At 52.5% G+C, this 23,079-nt stretch overlaps 1 protein-coding gene across 13 annotated transcripts in view; it reads left to right on the top strand.

Annotated features, from left to right (window-relative positions):
- The window catches only part of KDM2B (lysine demethylase 2B), a 156,332-nt gene that overhangs the window by 29,817 nt on the left and 103,436 nt on the right, over nt 1-23,079 (top strand). For 6 of the 13 annotated variants that reach the window (XM_031000898.3, XM_031000895.3, XM_031000897.3 and 3 more), the window contains exons 5-8: nt 2,903-3,081; nt 3,559-3,665; nt 17,935-18,028; nt 19,565-19,718. In XM_031000898.3, coding sequence (XP_030856758.1) covers nt 2,903-3,081; nt 3,559-3,665; nt 17,935-18,028; nt 19,565-19,718 — 534 coding nt within the window. Of the gene's footprint in view, nt 1-2,902; nt 3,086-3,558; nt 3,666-15,129; nt 15,212-15,294; nt 16,051-16,087; nt 16,506-17,934; nt 18,029-19,564; nt 19,719-21,463; nt 21,542-23,079 lie in introns of those variants that run through there. The other 7 variants (XM_063694421.1, XM_063694423.1, XM_063694422.1 and 4 more) reach the window with 6 other exon arrangements.

Genomic DNA, 23,079 nt, shown 5'->3' with positions numbered 1-23,079 from the left:
CATACTTGGCTAATTTTTGTATTTTTAGTAGAGATAGGGTTTTACCATGTTGGCCAGGCTGGTCTTGAACTCCTGACCTCAGGTGATCCACCCATCTCGGCCTCCAAAAGTGCTGGGATTACAGGCATGAGCCACTGCACTTGGCCAGGTCTGGGGTCATGTTTCAACCTTAGCATATGATCAAGATTCAGTATTCGGGGGATGGGAGAGGAACCTGGGCTTAGGCATTAGAATGAATTGGATTCAAATACCACTCTGCCGCTCACGAATTGGGCATTCCTGGGTGAGTTAGTTGTCCAAGTCTCAGCTTCTCCTCCATTAAATGGGTGTAATTGAAGTTCTGCTTCACAGAGCTGTGACCACGATGAACCTAACACAAGATAATATATGTAGAGAACCCGCCTGTGCTGACACACATAGTAAATGGTAATGGTTGTAATTGGTAGTAAGAGTCTGCTCTGGGGAGCTTGAGCCAGTTGCTGTGTCTCTGGGCCTTGGTCTCCCCATTTGTAAAACAGACTGTCTCACCTTGCTTTTCCAGGTTGCTGTGAAATTTAGATCTTGAACCCAAAAGATAGAAATACCCAAGTTCTCTTACATACTTAAGTTGTTACTTTCTTTTTTTGTTTCCTTTTTGTGGAGAATGTGGTCTCCCAGCCTGGGCAACTTAATGAAACCCTGTCATGCTGGGCGCGGTGGCTCACACCTGTAATCCCAGCACTTTGGGAGGCTGAGGCGGGCGGATCACCTGAGGTCAGGAGTTCAAGACCAGCCTGGCCAATATGGCGAAACTCCGTCTCTACTAAAAATACAAAAAAGAGCCGGGTGCGGTGGTGCATGCCCTTAATTCCAGCTGCTCGGGAGGCTGAGGCAGGAGAATCACTTGAACCCCGCAGGCAGAGGTTGCAGTGAGCTGAGATTGTGCCACTATACTCCAACCTGGGCGACAGAGCGAGACTTCGTCTCAAAAACCAACCAACCAAACAAAGAAAACCAAAACCCTGTCTCTACAAAAAATAAAAACCTAGTTGGATGTGGTGGTGCCGCCCTGTAGTCCCAGCTATTCAGGAGGCTGAGGCTGGAGGATCCCTTGAGCCAGGGAGGTTGAGGCTGTAGTGAGCCACGATCGTGCCATTGCTCTCCAGCCTGGGTGACGGAGCGAGACCCTGTCTCAAAAAAAAAAAAAAGAATGGAATCTTGCTGTGTTTCCCAGGCTGGTCTCAAACTCCCAGGCTCAAGCACCATCCTCCCACCTCTGCTTTTCTAAGTGCTGGGATTACACAGGGTTACTTTTATTTTTCAGTTCCGACCACATGAAAGGCTATGTTTATTTATTCAACAAATATTGACCACGGGCCTGTTAGAGGGCAGGTTCAGTGAACGGGTTGAGACTATTACCCATATCAACATCTAAGTTCCATGAGAGTTCTGTCTAGTTCAAGGGCCAGCAAACTTTCTCTGTTAAGTGCCAGAGAGTAAATACTTAACAGGTTTTCAGGCCATTTGGTCTGTGTTGCAACTACTTAGCTCTGCCATTGTCGCACGGAGCCAGCCCTATACAATATGTGAACCGATGACCGTGGCTGTGCACCAGGAAAACTTTGTAAATGGACCTGAGAATTTGGGTTTCATATTGTTTTCATATCACAAAATAGTATTCTTCTTTTGATTTTTCCCCCTCCGTTAAAAAAAATGGAAAACCCCTCAAAACGTATGGCTATTGTAGGGAAAAAAAAATCTAGGCCAGTTGCGGTGGCTCATGCCTGTAATCCCAGTACTTTGGGAGGCTGAGGTGGGCGGATCCCTTGAGGTCAGGAGTTCAAGACCAGCCTGACCAACATGGCGAAACCCCATCTCTACTAAAAATATAAAACTTAGCAAGGTGTGGTAGCACATGCCTGTAATCCCAGCTATTCAGGAGGCTGAGGCATGAGAATTGCTTGAACCCAGGAAGTGGAGGTTGCAGTGAGCCGAGATCGTGCCACTGCATGATCTCAGTCTGGGCAACAGAGGAGAAAGGAAAGTTAAAAAATTCTTAACTTCTGGGTCACACAAGGATAGGCTGTAGGCTGGATTTGGCCCTTGGGCTGTCATCATATGGTGGCCTTTGGCTGGTTTAACCTGTAACCTGTTGAGGTGGCTGTGAAGAAAGGTGGTCACTGGCTTCCTGGGATTTTCTTGTTTATATATTTATTTCCTTTTCTTTCTTTCTTTCTTTTTTTTTTTTTTTTGAGACAAAGTCTTGCTCTGTTGCCCAGGCTGGAGTGCGGTGGTGCCATCTCAGCTCACTGCAACCTCTGCCTTCCGGGTTCAAGCTATCCTCTTGCCTCAGTTTCCTGAGTAGCTGGCACTATAGGCGTAAGCCACCACGCCCGGCTATTTTTTGTATTTTTAGTAGAAACGGGGTTTCACTATGTTGGCCAGGCTGGTCTCGAACTCCTGACCTCAGGTAATCCGCCCTCTTCGGCCTCCCAAAGTGCTGGGATTACAGGCATGAGCCATCATGCCTGGCCATCTTTGTATTTTTAGTAGATACAGGGTTTCACCATGTTGGCCAGGCTGGTCTCAAACTCCTGACCTCAGGTGATCCCTCCACCTCGGCCTCCCAAAGTGCTGGGAGTACAGCCTTGAGCCACCATGCCCAGCTGCCTGGGCCCCTTTAGGTAGCTTTTGAGGTCATCGTGGACTGGCGTGGAGGCCATGGTGGTTCAGGGAAGCAAGGTGGGTGGGAGACAGATCCAGGAAGGAAAGCCGATGGGGTGAGATAATTGAACAGATGAGGAAGAGGGGTGAGGACTGTGGGGAAACGTGGAGGAGCAGCTTTTGTTTAGTGAGGGGCTCCCATGTAGGATCTGGAGCCTTAAGCCGGCAGGAACAACCAGCGTGTGGCTTCTGCCCCCAGGGAGCCGGCGGCTTGTGGACGTGATGGATGTGAACACCCAGAAGGGCACGGAGATGAGCATGTCCCAGTTTGTGCGTTACTACGAGACGCCCGAGGCCCAGCGGGACAAGCTGTACAACGTCATCAGCCTAGAGTTCAGCCACACCAAGCTGGAGCACTTGGTCAAGCGTCCGACTGTGGTAGGTCCGGGGCCCAGGTACCCTCCCCAGATACCTTCCACCTCATCTCCTTCCCTGTCCCCCTGCCACCGGGGCTGTGCCTTGCAAAAAGGCTCATGTGGGTGTGGCTGGCTGGGCTTGGCAGGCATAGGGGTGACTAAGGTTGGTAACGTGGTTTGTAGAGACAGGGATCTTGCTATGTTGCCCAGGCTGGCCTTGAACTCCTGGGTTCAAGTGACCCTCTCACCTTAGCCTCCCAAAGCACTTAGATTAGAGGTATAAGCTACCGTGCCCGACCCCCAGCGACTGTTTCATCTCCTTCCCTTCTACAAAGTGTGGGTCCTGTCATCCCTGCCCTTCCTTCCTCCCATGTTGGGACTATTGAGCCCACAGTGGATGGGGGGAGCGGGGAGGCCCAAGGACTCTCCAGGGAAAAGGGGTATTTGTGTCTGGCTCGGCAGTGGAGAAATGCAGTGCTCACACTGGTCTGGCTTTCAGGTAGACCTGGTGGACTGGGTGGACAACATGTGGCCCCAGCATCTGAAGGAGAAGCAGACAGAAGCCACGAACGCCATTGCAGAGATGAAGTACCCGAAAGTGAAGAAGTAAGACTGCCTGGCTGGTGGCCAGAGCTGGCAGGGGTGACCCCAGGCTTGGGGAGGTGGGGAGGTGGGAAGGAGGCTCCTGGCCATCAGTGAAGGCTTGAGCGTCACAACCGCTCCCGTTCAGAACTGAAGGACTGTGCCTGTGGGGGCACAGCTGGGACAGGAGGGACGGGGTCCTTCGTGTGTGCAGGTTGGCTGCAGGGACTCTGATATCTGCTCTGGGACCAGCTCCCCTGGGGATCTGTGATCTGAGGAGGAGTGGTGGCAGACACCTCTGCATCGGTGTGTGTGTCTGTACGCAAGGGCACAACCGTGCATACTTTTGTGCACTCCCTCCATGAGACATTGTGTCCTGGGAGTGGGCATTTTCGGGGGACCTGCCCACATTGGATGCTTTGGTTTTGGTGAGCAATGGGGAAATACCTACCTGGCGTTCTTTTGTTCCTTGGTGTTGAGACCTTGAAGCTCGTACCCAAAATAACCTTTCCCAAACATAGTCCAGGGGCCACCTGCTCACCTGATGTACCTTAGACAGTGCCCTCTGAGCAGGAGGCTGACACTAGGTAGAGAAGTTAACCATGGTTTATTTTTTTATTTTTATTTTTTTCTGAGACAGAGTCTTGCTCTGTCTCCCAGGCTGGAGTGCAAGTGGCACGATCTCTGCTGACTGCAACCTCCGCCTCCTGGGTTCAAGCAATTCTCTTGCCTCAGCCTCCGGAGTACAGGCGTGAGTCACGGCGCCTGGCCAACCACGGTTTAATAGCAAAGACATCACAACATGTGGCATTACCAGCAAGTCCTGAGACTGATTATTTAACACGGGCTGTAGCACCTTTGAGCCCCTCCATGTTCAAGGACTTGAGTAACAGAACTTTTGGGAGGAGGAAGTCACCTTTGAGGCTTCCAGCTCTGTTTCCAACTCTGAAAGGGGAAAGAGGCCGGGCGGGGTGGCTCACACCCCGCTTTGGGAGGCTGAGGCGGGCGGATCACGAGGTCAGGAGTTCGAGACCAGCCAGACCAACATGGCAAAACTCTGTCTCTACGAAAAATACAAAAATTGACCAGGTGTGGTGGTGCACGCCTGTAATTCCAGCTACTCAGGAGGCTGAGGCAGGAGAATGGCTTGAACCTGGGAGGCGAAGGTTGCAGTGATCGAGCCACTGCACTCCAGCCTGGGCGACAGAGCGAGACTCTGTCTCAAAAAAAAAAAAAAAAAAAGGAAGGGGAAGGAGACACAGGCTGTCCCAGGCAGGGCCATTGCTCTGGGCTTCCTAGAAGAGTTGGCGCTGGTGGCCTGAATCCATTAGCATCTGTCTGCTCAGCCCTGCTGCCAGGAATGCCCCCAGGAGCTTCAAGGCTGTGAACTTTTCATTCACTCAGCCCTTAATTCAGTGCATAGTGAGTGCGGACTGCATGCCAGGCTTTGTAAGGGAGGCCAGCAGGCTGGCCCTTGGGCTTCTCAAGGTTTTGCTTTCAAGCTCTCTCTCTCTCTCTTTCTTTAATTACTTTGTAGGCGGTTTTCCTCCCCTTCAAGCTGAAGCTCCATCCATGCCTTGGATCTGGGCTGCATCAAAGGCAAAGACTGGGCTCGAGGTGGGGAGGGAGCAGGGCTTGTTTTCAATTCCATTCTGTTTGGATTCAGTCGCAGCAAAATTGACAGAGCTCCTGGGATGGGGAAGTAAAAACAGGAACAAGACTACAAGCCCCTACCCTCTGGAGAACGTGCTGTGCCTCGCGTAGGGGCCTGAGGTGCGGCTCCAGTCCTGGGAGGGGAGCAGGGACTAGAGGAATCCCATTTGGCTGGTGTCATCAGGGGACATCCCTTTCTTGGAGAGGACATTCCCTTCTTGGAGAGGACATTCTTCCTGAGCTTCAGATGACAGAGGAGGCCAGGTGCGGTGGCTCACACCTGTAATCCCAGCACTTTGCGAGGCCGAGAGGGGGCAGATCACCTGGGGTCAGGAGTTTGACACCAGCTTGGCCAACGTGGTAAAACCCCATCTCTACTAAAAAAATAAATTAGCCAGGCGTGGTGGTGGGTGCCTGTAGTCCCAGCTGCAGGAAGCAGAAGATTTGCTTGAACCTGGGAGATGGAGCTTACAGTGAGCCGAGATGGCATCACGGCACTCTAGCCTGGGTGACAGAACGAGAGCATGTCTCAAAAAAAAAAAAAAAAAAAAGACAAAAAGGCCGGGCGCGGTGGCTCACACCTGTAATCCCAGCACTTTGGGAGGCCGAGGTGGGCGGATCACGAGGTCAGGAGATCGAGACCATCCTGGCTAACATGGTGAAACCCCGTCTCTACTAAACAAACAAACAAACAAAAAAAAACCAAAAAAAAATTAGCCGGGCATGGTGGCGGGCGCCTGTAGTCCCAGCTACTCCGGAGGCTGAGGCAGGAGAATGATGTGAACCCAGGAGGTGGAGCTTGCAGTGAGCCGAGATCACGCCACTGCACTCCAGCCTGGGTGACAGAGCGAGACTCCGTCTCAAAAAAAAAAAAAAGGCAAAAAAAAAAGACAGAGGAGATGGGAGAGAAGTGAAAAGGGCCCCGAAAAAAGGCTGTGGGACTCAGAGATTATTAGTTAGAGGCAGATGATGGCTCATTGATTGATTGAGATGATGGTTCATTGATTGGTTGATTGATTCATTCATTCATTCAGCACCTACGTCTTGAGCCCTTGATTGGTGCTGAGTACTGGGGTTTACAGTGGGGAGGAAACCAGAAGAGGTTCCTGCTCTCCTGGAGCATACACAGTGTATGGGGGAGATAGATGTAAATCCAGTAATCACAGAAATAGATGGGAACTTGCAGCTGCGATGAGGCCCACAGTGCCCCAGAGCTGGCACTAGGGGAGGAGATTCGCCCAGTCAAGGTGGTTGGGGAAGGTGTTCTAAGCTGGGGTCTGAAGGCTGAGCAGGGTTACTTAGATGAAGAAGACTGGGAGGGCTTTCCTGGCTGTGTGTAGTCGACTTGGGATGGTGGGGAGGGGCAGGGGACCTGTGGAAGGAAGGCCAGTGGGGCTGGAACAGAGGCAGTGAATGCAGGGTGGGTGTGGGGTGGGCCAGGCAGAACAGAGGGTCTGCATTTCCTGTAAGAACAGCTGGAATCCTCTCCAAGATTTTGAGCAGACAGAAATGTGTTCAGGTTTGCATTCTGCAGGTCCTCTTGTTGCTATGGGGATTGGATGGCGTGGGGGCATGTGAACATGAGGAGGCCACGGCATGGTGTGGAATTGGGAGTGACGGGCAGGGAGAGCGGAGGGGATGAGGGTCCAGCTGGACATAGATTTAGGAATGCAAAAGAGACTGCGCTGGGTGACATAGATTTCAGTTTCATAATTAATGCCTACCTTGCCTTCCTGAGATACTCAGCATATTCTGCACTTTATTGAAAGATTCCTTTAAATAGTAAGCTCTATTAATATATTTAGGATCCTATCTAATTACCAAAAAAAAAATGAGGCTCACACACTCATTTTTTTTTTCTTTTTTTTAAACCGTTGTCTGTCACTGTGCACACACTGCCAGTTTTCTAGGACCATTTGTCTTGGGGTCGAATTGTGTGGCAAATAGATCTACGGACCCCGTCAGTGGCTATGGGAACTGGTTAGAGGATTTGAACCTCGTTAGGAAGGAAATTGTCATCTTGGAAATAGTCCATTTGTTTTGCTGAAAAGAATACCGATTTCAGTTAATAAGCAAGGTAAAAAAATCCCACCCTGATGAAGTCCTCTGGGATCATAGAACAGTTCCATAGAATTTAATTAAAATGACATTGTTTCTAGAAATCATGGAGCTTTCATGCTGGAGGCCCTGGAGGGTAGAGATGGCTGTCAGCACACCTGAGGGAAGGACTGCAGTAGGGAAGAGAGAAGTGACACAGACACACGACTGCTTCCCCCACCCGGCTCCAGGACTTTTGGTGATGGGCTTAGGAATTTTTTTTAATTTTTTAATTTTTATTTTTTTAGAGAGGGTCTCACTCTGTTGCCCAGGCTGGAGTGCAATGGCACGATCTCGGCTCACTGCAACCTCCGCCTCCCAGGTTCAAACGATTCCCTGCCTCAGCCTCCCAAGTAGCTGGGATTACAGTAACCCGCCACCACACCCAGCTAATTTTTGTATTTTTAGTAGAGACAGGGTTTCACCATGTTGGCCGGGCCGGTATCGAACTCCTGACCTCAGGTGATCTGCCCACCTTGGCCTCCCAAAGTACTGGGATTACAGGCGTGAGCCACCACACCTGGCTGATTTTTTTCTTTTTTCTGGGGGGTACGGAGACTCACTGTGTTGTCCAGGCTGGAGTGCAGTGGTATGATCTCAGCTCACTGCAACCTCCGCCTCCTGGGATCAAGCGATTCTCCTGCCCCAGCCTCCCGAGTAGCTGGGACTACAGGTGTGCACCACCACACCCGGCTAATGTTTATATTTTTAGTAGAGACGGGGTTTCACCATGTTGGCCAGGCTGGTCTTGAGCTCCTGACCTCAGGTGATCACCTGCCTTGGCTTCCCAAAGTGCAGGGATTACAGGTGTGAGCCACCATGCCTGGCCAGGAATCTTTTTGTTTATTTGTTTTTTATTTTTTGGAGACAGAGTCTTGCTTTGTTGCCCAGGCTGCAGTGCAGTGCACAGTCCTAGCTTACTGCAGCCTTAAACTCCCAGGACTCCTCCTACCTCAGCTTCCTGAGTGATCCTCCTACCTCAGCCTCCTGAGTAGCTAGGACTATAGGTGTGTACCTGGCTTTTCTTTTCTTTTTTTTTTTTTTTTTGAGACAGGGTCTCTCTCTGTTGCCCAGGCTGGAGTGCAGTGGCGCGATTGTGGGTCGCTGCAACTTCCTCCTCCCAAGCTCAAGCAATCCTCCCTTCTCAGCCTCCTGAGCAACTGGGACCATAGGCACACACCACCACGCCTGGCTAATTTTGTTAGATATGGGGTTTCGCCATGTTGGCCCAGGCTGGTCTTGACCTCCTGGACTCAAGTGGTCCACCGACCTTGGCCTCCCAAAGTGCTGGGATTACAGGTGGGGTGTGCCACTACTCCTGGCCTAATTTTGTTTTTTGTTTTTTAGACGGAGTTTCACTCTGTCGCCAGGCTGGAATGCAGTGGCATGATCTTGACTTACTGCAACCTCTGACTCCCTGGTTAAGTGATTCCCTCAGCCTCCTGAGTAGCTGGGATTACAGGCACACGCCACCATGCCCAGCTAATTTTTGTATTTTTAGTGGAGATGGGGTTTCATCATGTTGGCCAGGATGGTCTCGATCTCCTGACCTCATGATCTTCCCACCTTGACCTCCCAAAGTGCTGGGATTACAGGCATGAGCCACCAGTCCCGGCTGATCTTTTTAAAAATTAAAAAAATTTTTTTTAAATTTGTAGAGATGGCAGCAGGGGGATCTCTCTGTGTTACCCAGGCTGGTCTTGAACTCCTGGCCTCAAGTGATCCAGATAGTTACAAATATGGATGTGAGCCACCATGCCCGGCTGGCTTAGGACTCAGTGTTTTTCTTTTCTTTTTTCTTTTTTTTTTTTGAGAAAGAGTTTCACTCTGTCGCCCAGGCTGGAGTGCAGTGGTGAGATCTCAGCTTACTGTAACCTCCACCTCTGGGGTTCAAGCGATTCTCCTGCATCAGCCTCCCAAGTAGCTGGGATTACAGGCTCCCACCATTACACCCAGCTAATTTTTGTATTTTTAGTAGAGACAGGGGTTTCGCCATGTTGGCCAAGTTGGTCTTGAACTCCTGACCTCAAGTGATCTACCCGCCTCAGCCTCCCAACGTGCTGGGATTACAGGCATGACCCACTGCGCTGGGCCTCAGTGATTTTTATTTTAGTTGAGATACTTAAAAACGGGTAGGAGTAATAGGAGTGGAGTGGGGGTAGTTGCACCTTCACAGAGACAAAAGATTTGCAAGGAGTATGTTAATTTATTAGTTGTCTTATGTGCAAGACATGATTCTATGTAGTAGTGGGTGGACTTCAGTGCATAAAGCCAAGTCCCCATTCTCGTGGAGCATACATTGTGGTGGGAAAAAAGAGACAGGAAAGCCAATGAGGGAATAATTTAGGAGGTTTAATGGTCATGGAGAAACATAAAGCAGGAAAAAGGATTGGGCTGAATGAATACTGAAGACAAGGTGCATCTCTGCCAATGGCCTTTTGCTTCATCTGTACCCTGCAGAAATGCATTGGATGTATAGAACCATTTGTCTTAGAAAATTCCTTATAACCATATAGATAGTGACTGTTATTTGGGAGTACTCCTGCATTAGTTGCTTATTGCTGTATAATTATTCTAAAACTTCAGAGCTTAAGAAAAATTTTAGCAGCTTAAAACATCAAACATTATCTCACAGCTTCTGTGGTTCAGGAATCTGGGAACAACTGAGCTGGGTGGTTCTGGCTCAGGGTCTCTTATAAGCTTGTGTTAGGCCTTGGCCATGTGTGGTGGCTTACGCCTGTAATCACAGCACTTTGGGAGGCCAAGGGGGGTGGAGTGCTTGAGCCCAGGAGTTCAAGAGCAGCCTGGCCAACATAGTGAGAAATGTTGCAGTGGGGGGAATGATGTAGGCCTGGGCTGCAGTCAGCTGAAGGCTCTATGGGCTGGAAGATCCGCTTCCAAGATGGTGCATCCCCGTGGCTGTTGGCAGGAGGCCTCAGTTCCTTGCCACATATAGCTCTCCATAGGTCTGCTTGAGTGTCCTCATGATGTGGCAGTGGGTTCCCCATAGTGAATGGTTCAAGAAACACCAAGGAGGAAGCCACAGTGCCGTTTATGACCTAATTTTGAAAGTCACATATTGTTTGCTCCTGCCATATTCTGTTAATTAAAAGTAAATCACTAAGTCCAGCTCATACTCAAGGGGAGGAGAATTTAGCTCTGCCTCTCGAAGGGAGGTGTATCAAAGCATTTGTAGACATGTTTCAGAGCCTCCACAGTTGCTTAGTTCTATGACATGGGCTCACCTTTTTCACTTAGCACCGCTGGGTTCTGTGATAGATTCCAGAAGTGGATTAGTGAGTCTCCTCCCCTCCTTTGCTCCTGTAGAATACAGGTTTGTAGAGATCAAGTTTCTTGGTGGAATGAAGATATGCTGTGATCTGACAAGCAGTAAAGGAGCTCAAAAGCCCAGCAAAATGGGGACCCCACATAAAACATAGGTTTGGCCCCCAGATAATTGATAGTTGAGTGGGTTCTCTTCCCTGTGTACTTTCTGGGGGTGGCAGGAGGAACTGGGGAAATTGTTGGGAGTGAGAACCTGACACACAGAGAAGAGGAAACAGAGGCACTGGGCTGGGCACATTTTGGGGCACATTTTGTGTACATTTTGGGGCTTCTGCTACTCTCTCACTCCAGCAAGCCTTTGTTTTTTTTTCTCTTTTATCTATAGGACTCTGCTTGATAAATAAAATTTCCCTCCCTCTCTCCCTTCCTCCCTCCCTCCTTCTTTTTTTTTTTTTTTTTTTGAGACAGGGGCTGTCTCTGTTGCCAAGGCTTCAGTGCAGTGGCACAATCACAGCTCATTGCAGCCTCAGAGTCCTGGGCCCAAGGCATCCTCCTCCCTCCTTCTGGAGTAGCTGGCACTACAGGTGTATGCCACTACCCCCTGGCTTATTTATTTATTTATTTATTTTGAGTGGAGTTTCACTCTTGTTGCCCAGGCTGGAGTGCAATGGTGCGATCTCTGCTCACCCCAACCTCCGCCTCCTGGGTTCAAGCGATTATCCTGCCTCAGCCTCCTGAGTAGCTGGGATTACAGGCATGTGCCACCACGGCTGGCTAATTTTGTATTTTTAGTAGAGACAGGGTTTCTCCATGTTGGTCAGGCTGGTCTCGAACTCCCAACCTCAGGTGATCCACCCTCCTCGGCCTCCCAAAGTGTTGGGATTGCAAACTGAAGCCACTGCACCTGGCCCATCCTCTTGAAGGGACTGTTTCTTCTTCTACAATGTAGGGGTCCTGCCATCTCTGCCCTGCCTTCTTCCCATGCTATGGGGGAGACAGAGCCCACAGTGGATGTGGAAGAGTGCTCACAGGTGGGCAAGATATTTGTCCATGTGGCTGCATTGGAATTCTGGCATCCTCTACTTTTTGTTTTTTTTTTTGAGACAGAGTCTCGCTCTGCTGCCCAGGCTGGAGTGCCGGTGATGCAATCTCGGCTCACTGCAACCTCTGCCTCCCGGGTTCCAGTGATTCTCCTGCCTCAGCCTCCCGATTTAGCTGGGACTACAGGCATGCAACACCACACCCGGCTAATTTGTTTGCATTTTTTCAGTAGAGACAGAGTTTCGCCATGTTGGCCAGGCTGGTCTTGAACTCCTGATCTCAGGTGATCCGCCTGCTTCAGCCTCCCAAAATGCTGGGATTATAGGTGTGAGCCACTGCACCTGGCCCTCATCCTCTACTTTTCAGTCAACCCTCCTTCACATCCGTATGGGGCTCTTATGTCTACATTGCACATTCACCCTTAACCTCAAGACCTACTCTCTCATCAGCTGTGTTTGCTGGCATTATAAATGATCATCCCTGTGTAATATGTCAGATAGGGAAACCGGCCCGGCACAGAGAGGATGCTGTGGGCCATGCACTAGACCCCAGGCCTTTAGATTCCTGGCTTTTTCTCTCAACTGCTCTACCTTTAAAAGAGGAATAAAGAAAGCCAGCATTCCTGTGTGTATGGACCAACGCACCGCCATAGACACTTGGCATGCACATCTCAATAATGGAGGCAGGGGTTACTATCCCCATTTTATAGACAAGGAAACTGAGGTTCATAGTGGTTTAATGCAGGTAGCGAGTGAGTACAAGGTAGTAGGGTTAGGCGAGCTGCGGTGGCTCATGTCTGTGATCTCAGCACTTTAGGAGGTCCAGGTGGGTGAATTGCTTGAGGCCAGGAGTTCGAGACCAGCCTCGCCAATACAGCAAAACCCCATCTGTACTAAAAATACAAAAATCAGCCGGGTGTAGTGGTGTGCCCCTGGAGTCCCAGCTACTTGGGAAGCTGAGGCATGAGAATCGCTTAAACTCGGGAGATGGAGGTTGCAGTGCGCTGAGATCATGCCACTCCACTCCAGCTTGGGCAAAAGAGCAAGACTCTCTCTTAAAAAACAAACAAACAAATACATTAGGGGCTGATGAGGCTTGTGGATAACTGAGAAATTCCTTTAAAAGTAAAAAAAAAAAAAAAAAAAACTGCTGGCCAAACCAAGTGCTTCTGGGGCCTGGTGTGACCCACGAAGACACCAGTTAGAGGCCCCTGATTAGTGAGACTCTGAGTTCCAGAAAGGGGGAAGATCAGTCCAATGTCACAGAGTCCAGTGAAGTAATTATAGGGTTGCTGCAGGGTGCTACGGTTACACAGATGAATCGGATATAGTCCCTGCCTTCAAGGAGCTGAGGCATTTGTGACTAAAAATACAGTTCTCTCATGTGGATAGCCTGGTCCAGCCATCAGGACTGTCTCCTCTCCTAGCTCATTTAATGCCACATCCTTTTCTTTCCCTTTTTTTTTTTTTTTGGGAGAGGGTCTCCTATGTCACCCGGGCTGGAGTGCAGTGGCGCAGTCGTGATTCACCCTTGACCTCGTGAGGTGAAGCAGTCCTCCCACCCCAGTCTCCCTGGTAGCTGGGACTACAGGCGCGCACCATTATGTTGGTTGTCTTAGGGGTGAAACGAGATCACGCATGTAAACAGCTATTATTATTATTAGCACTGGTAATTAGAACCTGTTAATTAATATTGCTCAGTAGTCCTGGTGGCTGGGGTTTGGAGAAAGAATGGAGAGGCTGGAATCTGCCCCTGCAGTGGCTATGGGACCATTTCCAGCCCCCTTGTGGTTTGGGAGAAGGGTGTGGGACAGGGTGGGAGGAGGGCGGGGACTCTGGTGACCTTGAGTGTGGGACTTCTGATTTGAGCGGCATCACCACCTGCAGCTGGAGGTTAGTGGTGAGGTTTGGCTGTAACCTCTGGACTTCTCCTGGAGTTGAGGTGTGTCAGGTAGACCAATGGGGGCAAAGCTGAGGGACTGGGAGACAGGCTGCCTGGGTGAGCACTGCCTCTGATAGGCTGGTGACCCGAACTGGAGGCTGGACCCGAACTCGAGGCTTGAGTCACAAGCCTCCCTGTGCTTATCTGAAAACAGGAAGAATACTGGGAATGACTTTTTAGGGTTGTTGTGAAGTTTGGATTAAGTAATCCAGGTACCATAGTTTGGATGATGCAGTGAATATGTATTTATCTCAAAGGAGTCTCTCAACCATGCTATGATGTAGGGTACACAGTCACTAAGCCACCAGGCAGGGGAAGGGGTGGTAAAAGAACATCTTAGAATGCAGAATTGAACTTCAGTGCCGAGCAGTGAGGATGCTGTTCAGAGAGGGAAAGTGAGTTGTTTAAGGTCACACAGCGCGTGGGCCTTGGGGTCAGAGCGGCTTCCCCCTTCTCAGCGCTGCCATACTCCGGATCCCACTCTCCCCGCGGCCCCTAGCTCGGGTCCTTTCTATGGCTGTATCTGGAGGGGCACATCTTAGGAAGGTGGCTTTGCTGGCCGTCACCTGCTATGGAACACGGGGCGCAGGGGGGTGGGGAGAGCCAGCCCTGCACCCCCACCGGCCGGGCGAGGGGCGTCTCCTGGCGCCGGCCCGCGCTGCTTCCCGGTCGCCCCGCGGCCTCCCTCCGCCTCCCTGGCGGCCCCGCGCCGCGGGTGTTCAGTTTCAGCGCGGGCATGAGCGCAGGCAGCGCCCGGCTCCCCGCGGAAGGAAGGCAGCGAGCGGGGGCCCCGCGTCCTCGGCCGGGGCCTGGCAGCGCCGTGGAGGGGGCTCGGCTCGCGTTGCCGCCGGGAGTGGGGCCGGGCGCGCGTCGAGCCTCCGCAGCCGAAGGGGACGCCCGGGAGCCGAAGGGGACGCCCGGGAGCCGCCGCCGCCGCCGCCGCCGCCGAGGGTAACCGCGGGCCGCGCTGCCCGGGCGCCCCCTCCTTTGTGGCGCTGCGCGGGGCGGGTGTGGGTGGCCTCCCGCCCGCGGGCTACAGGGCCGGCGTCGCGGAGCCGCTCTTTGTGTCTCCCGGGGTCGGGTGCGAGTGTGCGGCGCGCTCTTGGCACCTCCCGCGCCCCTCGGGTGTCAGCGTTCCGGCGCCCCTCCCGGCCCTTTCCCCACGGGGACGCCTCCCGAGCCACCGGGGGAGTTACGCCAAGTTGGAGGGAAAAAGGTGGGGCGGGGCCGCCCCGCCTCCGCAGCCCCCAGGCAGCGCCCCAAAGTTGGTGCTGCAGGTGCAGCAACCCTCCTGCCGCCCTCCTCCCCGGCTGGCCCGGCCGTGGCAGGCGGGAACCCCCAAGGGCTCGGTTCGGGGGCTCCCGATGATCTGCCGCCAACTTGGAGGGTGCCTTGCTGCACAGAAGCCACCTGAACTGGGGGCGGCCGGGGGCGGCCGAGGCCCAGGCGGAAGCCCGGCTAGCCGGCTGGCCGTGGGGAGAGCTTAGCGGCCGTGGCACCGAGCCGGGGTGCCCATGTGACTGCGGTGTGCTTGGGAAGAGGAAGCTGCAGAGGTCAGTGCAAAGGCGTCACGCCAGAGCGAGCGAGCAAACCAGCCAGGGGGGAGCCCCGGAGCCAGCGCGGGGCGGGAGCGGGGGTGGCCTGTCGCTGCAGGGGCCGGACAAAGCCGCGCTGTCCCAGCCACCCTGGCTCCCCTAATGCCTGCGATCGCGGGGTGGGAGGGGCGGCCAGGCTTGGCGGCCAGGAAATGAGGGACACCGGGAGGAGGGGCCTCTCCGGGAGAGGCAGGTCTGGAAGAGGCGGCCCCAGCCCCCCGAGGGGCCTCTGGATGCTGGAGGGTGACCCAGAGGGCAGATCAGACACAGACTCAACTTGGAGAACTTTCCCTGCACACTGCAGCCAGCTTGCAGCGATTCTTTTCTGCACGTGCTGGGGAGGTCGGGGTTGCGGGGAGCTGGAGGATGGCAGGATGGGGGTGACCCGGTTAGCCAGGCAGCCCTGGGGCCCGCAGCCCAAGAGGCGAGCTCCTGTCCTCTCCTCTCTGCTGTGGGTACCCGCGGGCATCCAGCTGCCGACAAGAGAAGCACGTTCTCTGGGCTCCGCCCCGCACATACTTAGATTGTTTTCCCTAGACTGTGTTCAGCTGAGGCCTGGAGGGGGTGGAAACCAAGGTTAGATTAAAAAAAGAAAAAAAAAAAAAAAAAAACCAAGACGAAGAGATGGGTTTAGGGAAATGAAGACTAATATTTTGAAGTGGTGCTTAGAGAGAAGAGGCCAGTGTGGTCCGTGGGGGTGGGGTGGGTGAGGGCTTCAGGACCCCCCCTTTCCTTGGAGAGAAGAGGATCACCCTGGCCTTCAGGCGGGGACCCCGCTGGGCCCAGCCGGCCTACAGGTGAGGACGGTGTGGAGCCCAGAGTCGGGACTTTGACCACCCCATTGCCAGCTCCGCAGCCCGCGCCTGTCTTCGTGACAGCCTGCGTCCTGTGCTGTCAACTACACCCCTCCGATGGGGTTGCTAGGCAGCGGGGCTCTGATGTACTGGAAGGCCTTCTGATTTGTCAGCCTCCTGCAGACACATGGTTAAGGCTCCTTCCAGCCTATGGGGAGGAGGGACGCGGGCACGCCGCCTGCATACTGCTGAGCCCCCGGTCCACCTGAAAGCGAGGTGCAAAAGGCAGCCAGAGGGAGGGGGCACCAGGAGCCCTCCGCCTTCTAACCAGCTCAGCCCCACTCCCCGCATTATCTCCACTCGTGCCGGCGCGCTGCTGGCTCCTCCCTGTCCGTCCCCGCCCCATTCCTTCCCTCTTCCCCAAACCATGGAAAGGCAAAGTGCAGCGGGGAAAAGAGGTCAGTGGGGTAAGCATGTGTTGCGGGCTCCGGAGGTGCCAAGGTGCATGGGCGTGAGCGGTGGGGAGGCTGCCCATCCGTGCCACCCGGGGCTCTAGTGGGAAGGGGCAAGTGGCAGGGAGGGGTCCCTGGCACCGTCATGTGCCAGGCCTGGACTTGGAAGCCTTCTCTGTGCCCCCTGCTCCTTAAGCTCTGCCCCACTCCTAAGAGGGCAGCAGTTGAGGGAGGAGGGGAGCCCTGGGTGTTTCTGCAAGGAAGGGTGGGCTCTCCAGCCCTCCATAGCACTGAGAAGGGGATGGCTGCTGGCCGGTTCCTGCTTCCCCTGGATTCACTCCCCTGCCCTAGTCTCCAAGGTCCAAGTTCTTCCTCCTCCTCCTCTTCCTCTGTGCATGGCCACCACCCGCAATTTAATTTCTCTTAAATTTTTACTTGTTTATAACAGCCTTACTGAGACATAATTCACAGACCGTTCACCCATGTAAAAGTGTACAATTCAACGGGTTTTAGTATGTTCACAGAGTTTTGCAACCACAGTTAATTTTAGAACATTTTCATCACCCCAGAATGAAACCTTGTACCCATTAGCAGTCATTCCCCATTGTCCTGCCCCCCAGCCCCTGACACCCACTAATCTGCTTTCTGTCTCTATAGATTTGTCTACTCTGCACATTTTGTATACGTGGGACCAGACACCGCGTGGTCTTTTGGGGCTGGAACCCCCCCTTACTTTTCTAGCTGCATTGCTTACTTGGCAATCAATTGCAGTTTTGTTTTTTTGGTTTTTTTGTGTGTGGTTTTTTTTTTTTTTTGGTCATTTAACTTTTCCTGTGCATTGCTTCTTTAGGAGTGTCGCACAGTTAGGGGCAGGGGTCTTCTGCATTCTTACGCATTTCTCTCAAGGCCAAAGCTGGCTCAGGGCTGGACCTCTGGTTGAATGAATGAGGAGATGAATGGGGACTGGTAATTGGCAAGCTGTGCAGGTGGTTTACAACTGAATTCCAGGGGGCCCAGCTGCTACAAAGGGGGCTGGCAGCTTGGGAGAACTGCAGGTATCCAAGCTGTGAAGGAGCAGAGAGGAAGCCTCTAACTGGGGGAGGCCAGAGGTGGGGCAAAGGTAGAAACCCACCCCGTTAGGAACCTGTAAAGTGGTCTGTGGATTGCCACTTCTCGCAAGAATCTGAAAACAAGTGTATCACTCCCAGCCTCTGGGGTAGGTAGGCGACCAGTGCTTGAGATTTGTCACCTGATCACAGGGGCTTCCCCCGTGGGGAACTCCGATTACATTTGGATTTTTAAAGAAGAAAAAAAGAAAATTCCCCAGCGTCAGCGTTTATAAAAGGGCACCAGTTCAGGACCTCTGAAGTCCTTTGCTTACGTCTTGTGATTTAGATCTTGACTTGTGTTCTGTCTCCCTGCCTCTGTGTTGCAGGTACTGTCTGATGAGCGTGAAAGGTTGTTTCACTGACTTCCACATCGACTTTGGAGGCACTTCCGTTTGGTACCATGTTTTCCGGGGTGGGAAGGTGAGTTTCAGTTGCCTTTAACTTTCTATGCATCTCTAGCTGTTTGTGTGGGGAGGGGCTCACCTTTCCCTCTCCTCCCACCTCCCTCCTCCAACCAGCCCTGCCCCAGGAGTACTTTAAGGATTACTGTTTTTTGTTTTTTTTTTTGAGATGGAGTCTCGCTCTGTCGCACAGGCTGGAGTGCAGTGGTGCAATCTCGGCTCACTGCAAGCTCTGCCTCCTGGGTTCACGCCATTCTCCTGCCTCAGCCTCCTGAGTAGCTGGGACTACAAGTGCCTGGTACCACGCCCTGCTAATTTTTTGTATTTTTAGTAGAGACGGGGTTTCACCGTGTTAGCCAGGATGGTCTTGATCTCCTGACCTCGTGATCCGCCCGCCTTGGCCTCCCAAAGTGCTGGGATTACAGGCGTGAGCCACCGTGCCCGGCTTTTTTTTTTTTAATTATTATTTTTTTAAGAGATAGGGTCTTGCTCTGTCACCCAGGGTGGAGTGCAGTGGCGAAATCACAGCTCGCTGTAGCCTCCACCTCCTGGGCTCAAGCGATCTTCCCACCTCAGCTCTCAAGTAGCTGGGACTTGTTCTCAAAGTCCTGGGCTGACGTGATCCTCTCATCTTGGCCTTCCAAAGTGCTGGGATTGTAGGCGTGGGCCATGGCTCCTGGCCCAGGGTCGCTTCTTTCCCTAGAACCACCTCCTCCTTCTGGAGGGCAAGGTCAAGTTCAGCCCTTTTACATCGCATCTAGTCACCCATGCAGGCCTGCTCCACTCACCCAGTCTGGTGTTCAAAGCCCCTTGGGCCAGATTTGAAGCTTGGGTTTGGCTCGAGAACGTCCAGCATTCATCTTCTCTGGCTGTCATCTCAGCTCCTGCCCTGGGACCTTTTTACTTCAAAGTCTAGTTGCCAGCACCACCTGCCTCTAGGAACATTTTGCACTGGGGACAGAATGCTAAGGGTGCTCCCTGTGTCTGCTTTTGTTGCGTGTCCACGTGGGGATGTGGGTGTCCTTGATGGAGGTGGGTGCTTCTTGAAAATACGCCTGTGCCACCCTGTTTGGCTGGGTCTGCATGTGCGTTTGTTTTAACTGAACGTGTTGGAAGAAATTCTGGGAGGAAGTCAACCCACTTGATTCCAGATGTTTTTCCTCCTCCTCCAAAGTATGCACAAGCTGGGTTTATTTACTGGGCTATTTTATCTTACAACTTAGGAAATTCCCTTCCTCTCCTTCCCCCACCTCCTAGACAAGCCTGTGGTTCGGGAGAAAGCATGTCCCACCCAGTCCAGGAAGTACTCCCATCCTGGGATTTCAGCAGGAATGGAGGTTCCCTGAAGGTGGGCACAGCCCTCCCTGCCTCCCTAGAGGCTCTAGGGACCTGGCCTTGCAGAGAGTCCAGAGGGATGGATCTGCCATCTCTCCACACCCCCCACCCCACACACAGCTTGTCTCGCCCCCTCCCCTTCCACCAGGCAGGTGGGGCCCTCTCTCTGGGTCTTGTCTGGGCCTGGGTCTCCAGCTGACTGCCTGTGTTTTCTCCCAAGATTTTTTGGCTGATTCCTCCAACGCTGCACAATTTGGCGCTGTACGAGGAGTGGGTGCTGTCAGGCAAACAGAGTGACATCTTTCTGGGAGACCGTGTGGAACGATGCCAAAGAATTGAGCTGAAGCAGGGCTACACATTTTTCATCCCTTCCGGTAGGTTTCCAGGGGCTCTCTCTGGGCTCCTCGAGTCTCCTGCGGCCTGAGCCAGGGTTTTAGGCCCCCTGAGGGTTGCTCTGGGCCTGGTGGGTTTGACAGGCCATTGGCAGTCCCGGAGGGGAGCCAGCCGTGGGCTGGAGGGAAAAGCCGTGCAGTTTTCCCCTCACATCCCACCTGTATCTACCACCTACGGGCTGGAATTCTCTCTCCCTTGGAGAAGGCCTTGGGCCCTCTCAGGGGAGACTCGAATCCCTGTGCAGGACTTCCTGTGGAGATTGTGTGTTGGGTAATGGGGGTGGGTTTGCCCTGAGGCAGGGTCTGGGGAAGGGCTGTGCATGGCCTCAGGTGGAATTCTGGATCGGCCACTTAGAGGCTGTGACTTCACTTCTTCGTGCCTCGGTATTCCCATCTGTAAAATAGGATTAAGATTTCCCCAGGGTGGTCATGAGGGCTGAGTGAGTTCAGGTCTCCTTGCCTCCAGTTCACTGGAGATGGACTAAGGGCTTTTGGCTGGTTCCTGGCTCAGTCACTAGTAGATGTGGCTGATGACCTAGGGGTCAGGGAATTATCCCTTAGGTTGTATTAATGGAAGCATTCTACCTAGGATGAGAGAGGTGATAGTCCTGCTGTGTAGAGGGAGGGGGTCAGGCCACACATAGCAGTTGTGCTTTTTTTTTTTTTTTTGAGACAGTCTTGCTCTGTCACCCAGGCTAGGGTGCAGTGGCGTGATCTTGGCTCACTGCAACCTTCACCTCCTGGGTTCAAGCAGTTCTCATGTCAGCCTCCCAAGTCTCAGCCTCCCAAGTCTCAGCCTCCCAAGTAGCTGGGATTACAGACGTGTACCAACATGCCCAGCTAATTTTTGTATTTTTAGTAGAGGTGGGGTTTTGCCATGTTGTCCCGGCTGGTCTCCAACTCCTGGCCTCAAGGGATTCTCCCTCCTTGGCCTCCCAAAGTGCTAGGATTATAGATGTGAGCCACCGCACCTAGCCTGTAGGAAGGAGGTTTTGTTCCTCTTGGTCATTGTACTTTGGAGGTTAAATCAACCTGAAGTGGGGTGTGGGTGTGTCTGGAAACCACATCAGGTGAGATGCGTTTGAAGGAGGAATTGGGTTGCTTTACATGAGGAAGTGAAGGCATATGGTAACTGCGGTCAGCCAGCTGAAGGATTGTCTCCTGAAAGGAGTATAGCCGAGTGGTGTTGAAATAACTTGCTCTGTTAGGTAGTGAGCTCCCTGTCACTGGAGGCATACAAGTAGAAAGTAGATATGGATGACTCAAGGTGCTTGCAGAGAATCTACAACTGGGTGGAAGCTTGGACCAGAGGATAGGAGTATCCTTTAAGGCCACCAAGATGTTTCTGAGAGTTGGGCTAGAAACTGGTCTTAGGTCTGGACATCAAGCAGTAGTGGTGGTTGTAGTAGCAGTTCCTGCTATGGGGATGGGGCCTCCAACACCTGGGTGCTTCTAGAAAGTTGGGCAGAACCTGGAGACTTCCCTATTAGGGAGATTTGGGATTTGGAAGTAGCAGGGTTTAGTGCGGGGATGACTTTGTTACCATGGCCCCAGGTCTGTCCTCAGACCTGCTTGGCTCAGGGAAGGGACCGACCCCTGCTTGGGATGGAAGGGAACTGCACTTGGTGGTCAGCGTTTATGGGGGACACCCTGGCAGATGTGGAGTAGTGGAGACTCGGGAAGGAGGTGGTATCCTCCTTCTAAGCTGTGCTCAATCCACTCTGCAGGTGTTGCTGGATTGGCCCTGGATTCAAAGGATGACTGGAAGGCTCTTGGCCTTGCTGCTGACTCTGTGACGTTAGCTGGTCTCTTCCTCTCTGCACCTCAGCTCTCTCTACAATGGCGGTGGGGTGGAGCTGAACTCTGGGACCCTCAAGTTCCCTCCCAACCCCATCCTCTGAGCCTAACAGGCCTTAAGTCTCTCTGTCCAGGCCTTATGCAGAGCTGGGAGGTGGCTCATCACTTTTCCCCTGTGTGGGATGGTGTGGGTGTTGATGTTGGTGACTTAAGCAAGATGGGGGAGGTCTTGAGAAGCCCTGGCAGCAGGGGTGTGGGCGTGGCTGTCTATTGAAGGCAGGAAGAGGAAATGTGCATTTGAGTTGCTGCAAGCGGGAGTCCAGTTAGGTCCTGGCAAAGACTTCTGGCCTGAAGGGTCATGCATTGAGATACCAGGATTTTTTCCCCTGGAATTTTGGGAAGTAGAAAAGGGACAGTTGGAATTTGCCACCCTCTGAGATACAGGGGTGGGGTAGGGTGGGAGGGAGGGTGCAGCATAGTTCAACGGTTCCCAGCCATTGATTTCATGGACCAGTGAAAAAAAACTTAGGAACAGATACAGAGTTGCCAACTTGTAATTTTGCTAAAGATGGGTGTTAAGATCAACAAACCCCATGGTCTATTCTGACGCTAAAAAAGTTACAAGTATAAAATGTCAGAATAACTATCAAAGTACTTTAACTTTGATAGTTTTTCTCATTCTGTTTCCAACCAGTGAAAACTAAATGACCAGAGACTGGGGTCCACTGACCTAGATTAGTATTTTTTTTTGTTTGTTTTTGTTTTTTTTTTTTGAGACGGAGTCTCGCTCTGTTGCCCAGGCTGGAGTGCAGTGGCGCAATCTCGGCTCACTGCAAGCTCTGCCTCCCGGGTTCATGCCATTCTCCTGCCTCAGCTTCCCGAATAGCTGGGACCACAGGCACCCGCCACCATGCCTGGCTAATTTTTTGTGTTTTTAGTAGAGACACGTTTTCACTGTGTTAGCCAGGATGGTCTTGATCTCCTGACCTCATGATCTGCCCACCTTGGCCTCCTAAAGTGCTGGGATTACAGGCGTGAGCCACTGCGCCTGCTCTTCTTTTTTTTTTTTTTTTTTTTTTTTGAGACAGAGTCTTGCTCTGTCGCCAGGCTGGAGCATGGTGGCGCAATCTTGGCTCACTGCAACCTCCGCCTCCCGGGTTCAAGCGATTCTCCTGCCTCAGCCTCCCTAGTAGCTGAGATTACAGGTACACGCCACCATGCTGGCTAATTTTTGTATTTTTAGTAGCAACGGGGTTTTGCCATGTTGTCCAGGCAGGTCTCGAACTCCTAGGGTCAAGTGATCCACCCGCCTCGGCCTCCCAAAATGCTGGGGTTACAGACATGAACCACCGCGCCCAGCCCCTAGATGAGTATTTTAGGTCCTCCCCAGGCCTGGGGATTCTCTCCAGCATTCACACGCTCTGAGCCATGTACAGACACACATCTGAGATTCGTGGTACTTGATTTGTGGCTTTGAGGAGAGAGTCTTGGGAAACCCAGGAAGGGTTTGCAGCTCCCTGGATGAGAGTTTTTCTGTATTGAAGCA

Source organism: Gorilla gorilla, chromosome 10, assembly GCF_029281585.2.
Source record: "Gorilla gorilla gorilla isolate KB3781 chromosome 10, NHGRI_mGorGor1-v2.1_pri, whole genome shotgun sequence".
NCBI lineage: Eukaryota > Metazoa > Chordata > Mammalia > Primates > Hominidae > Gorilla > Gorilla gorilla.
Note: the sequence above shows the minus strand (reverse complement) of the source record. Positions and strands in the feature narration are given on the sequence as shown.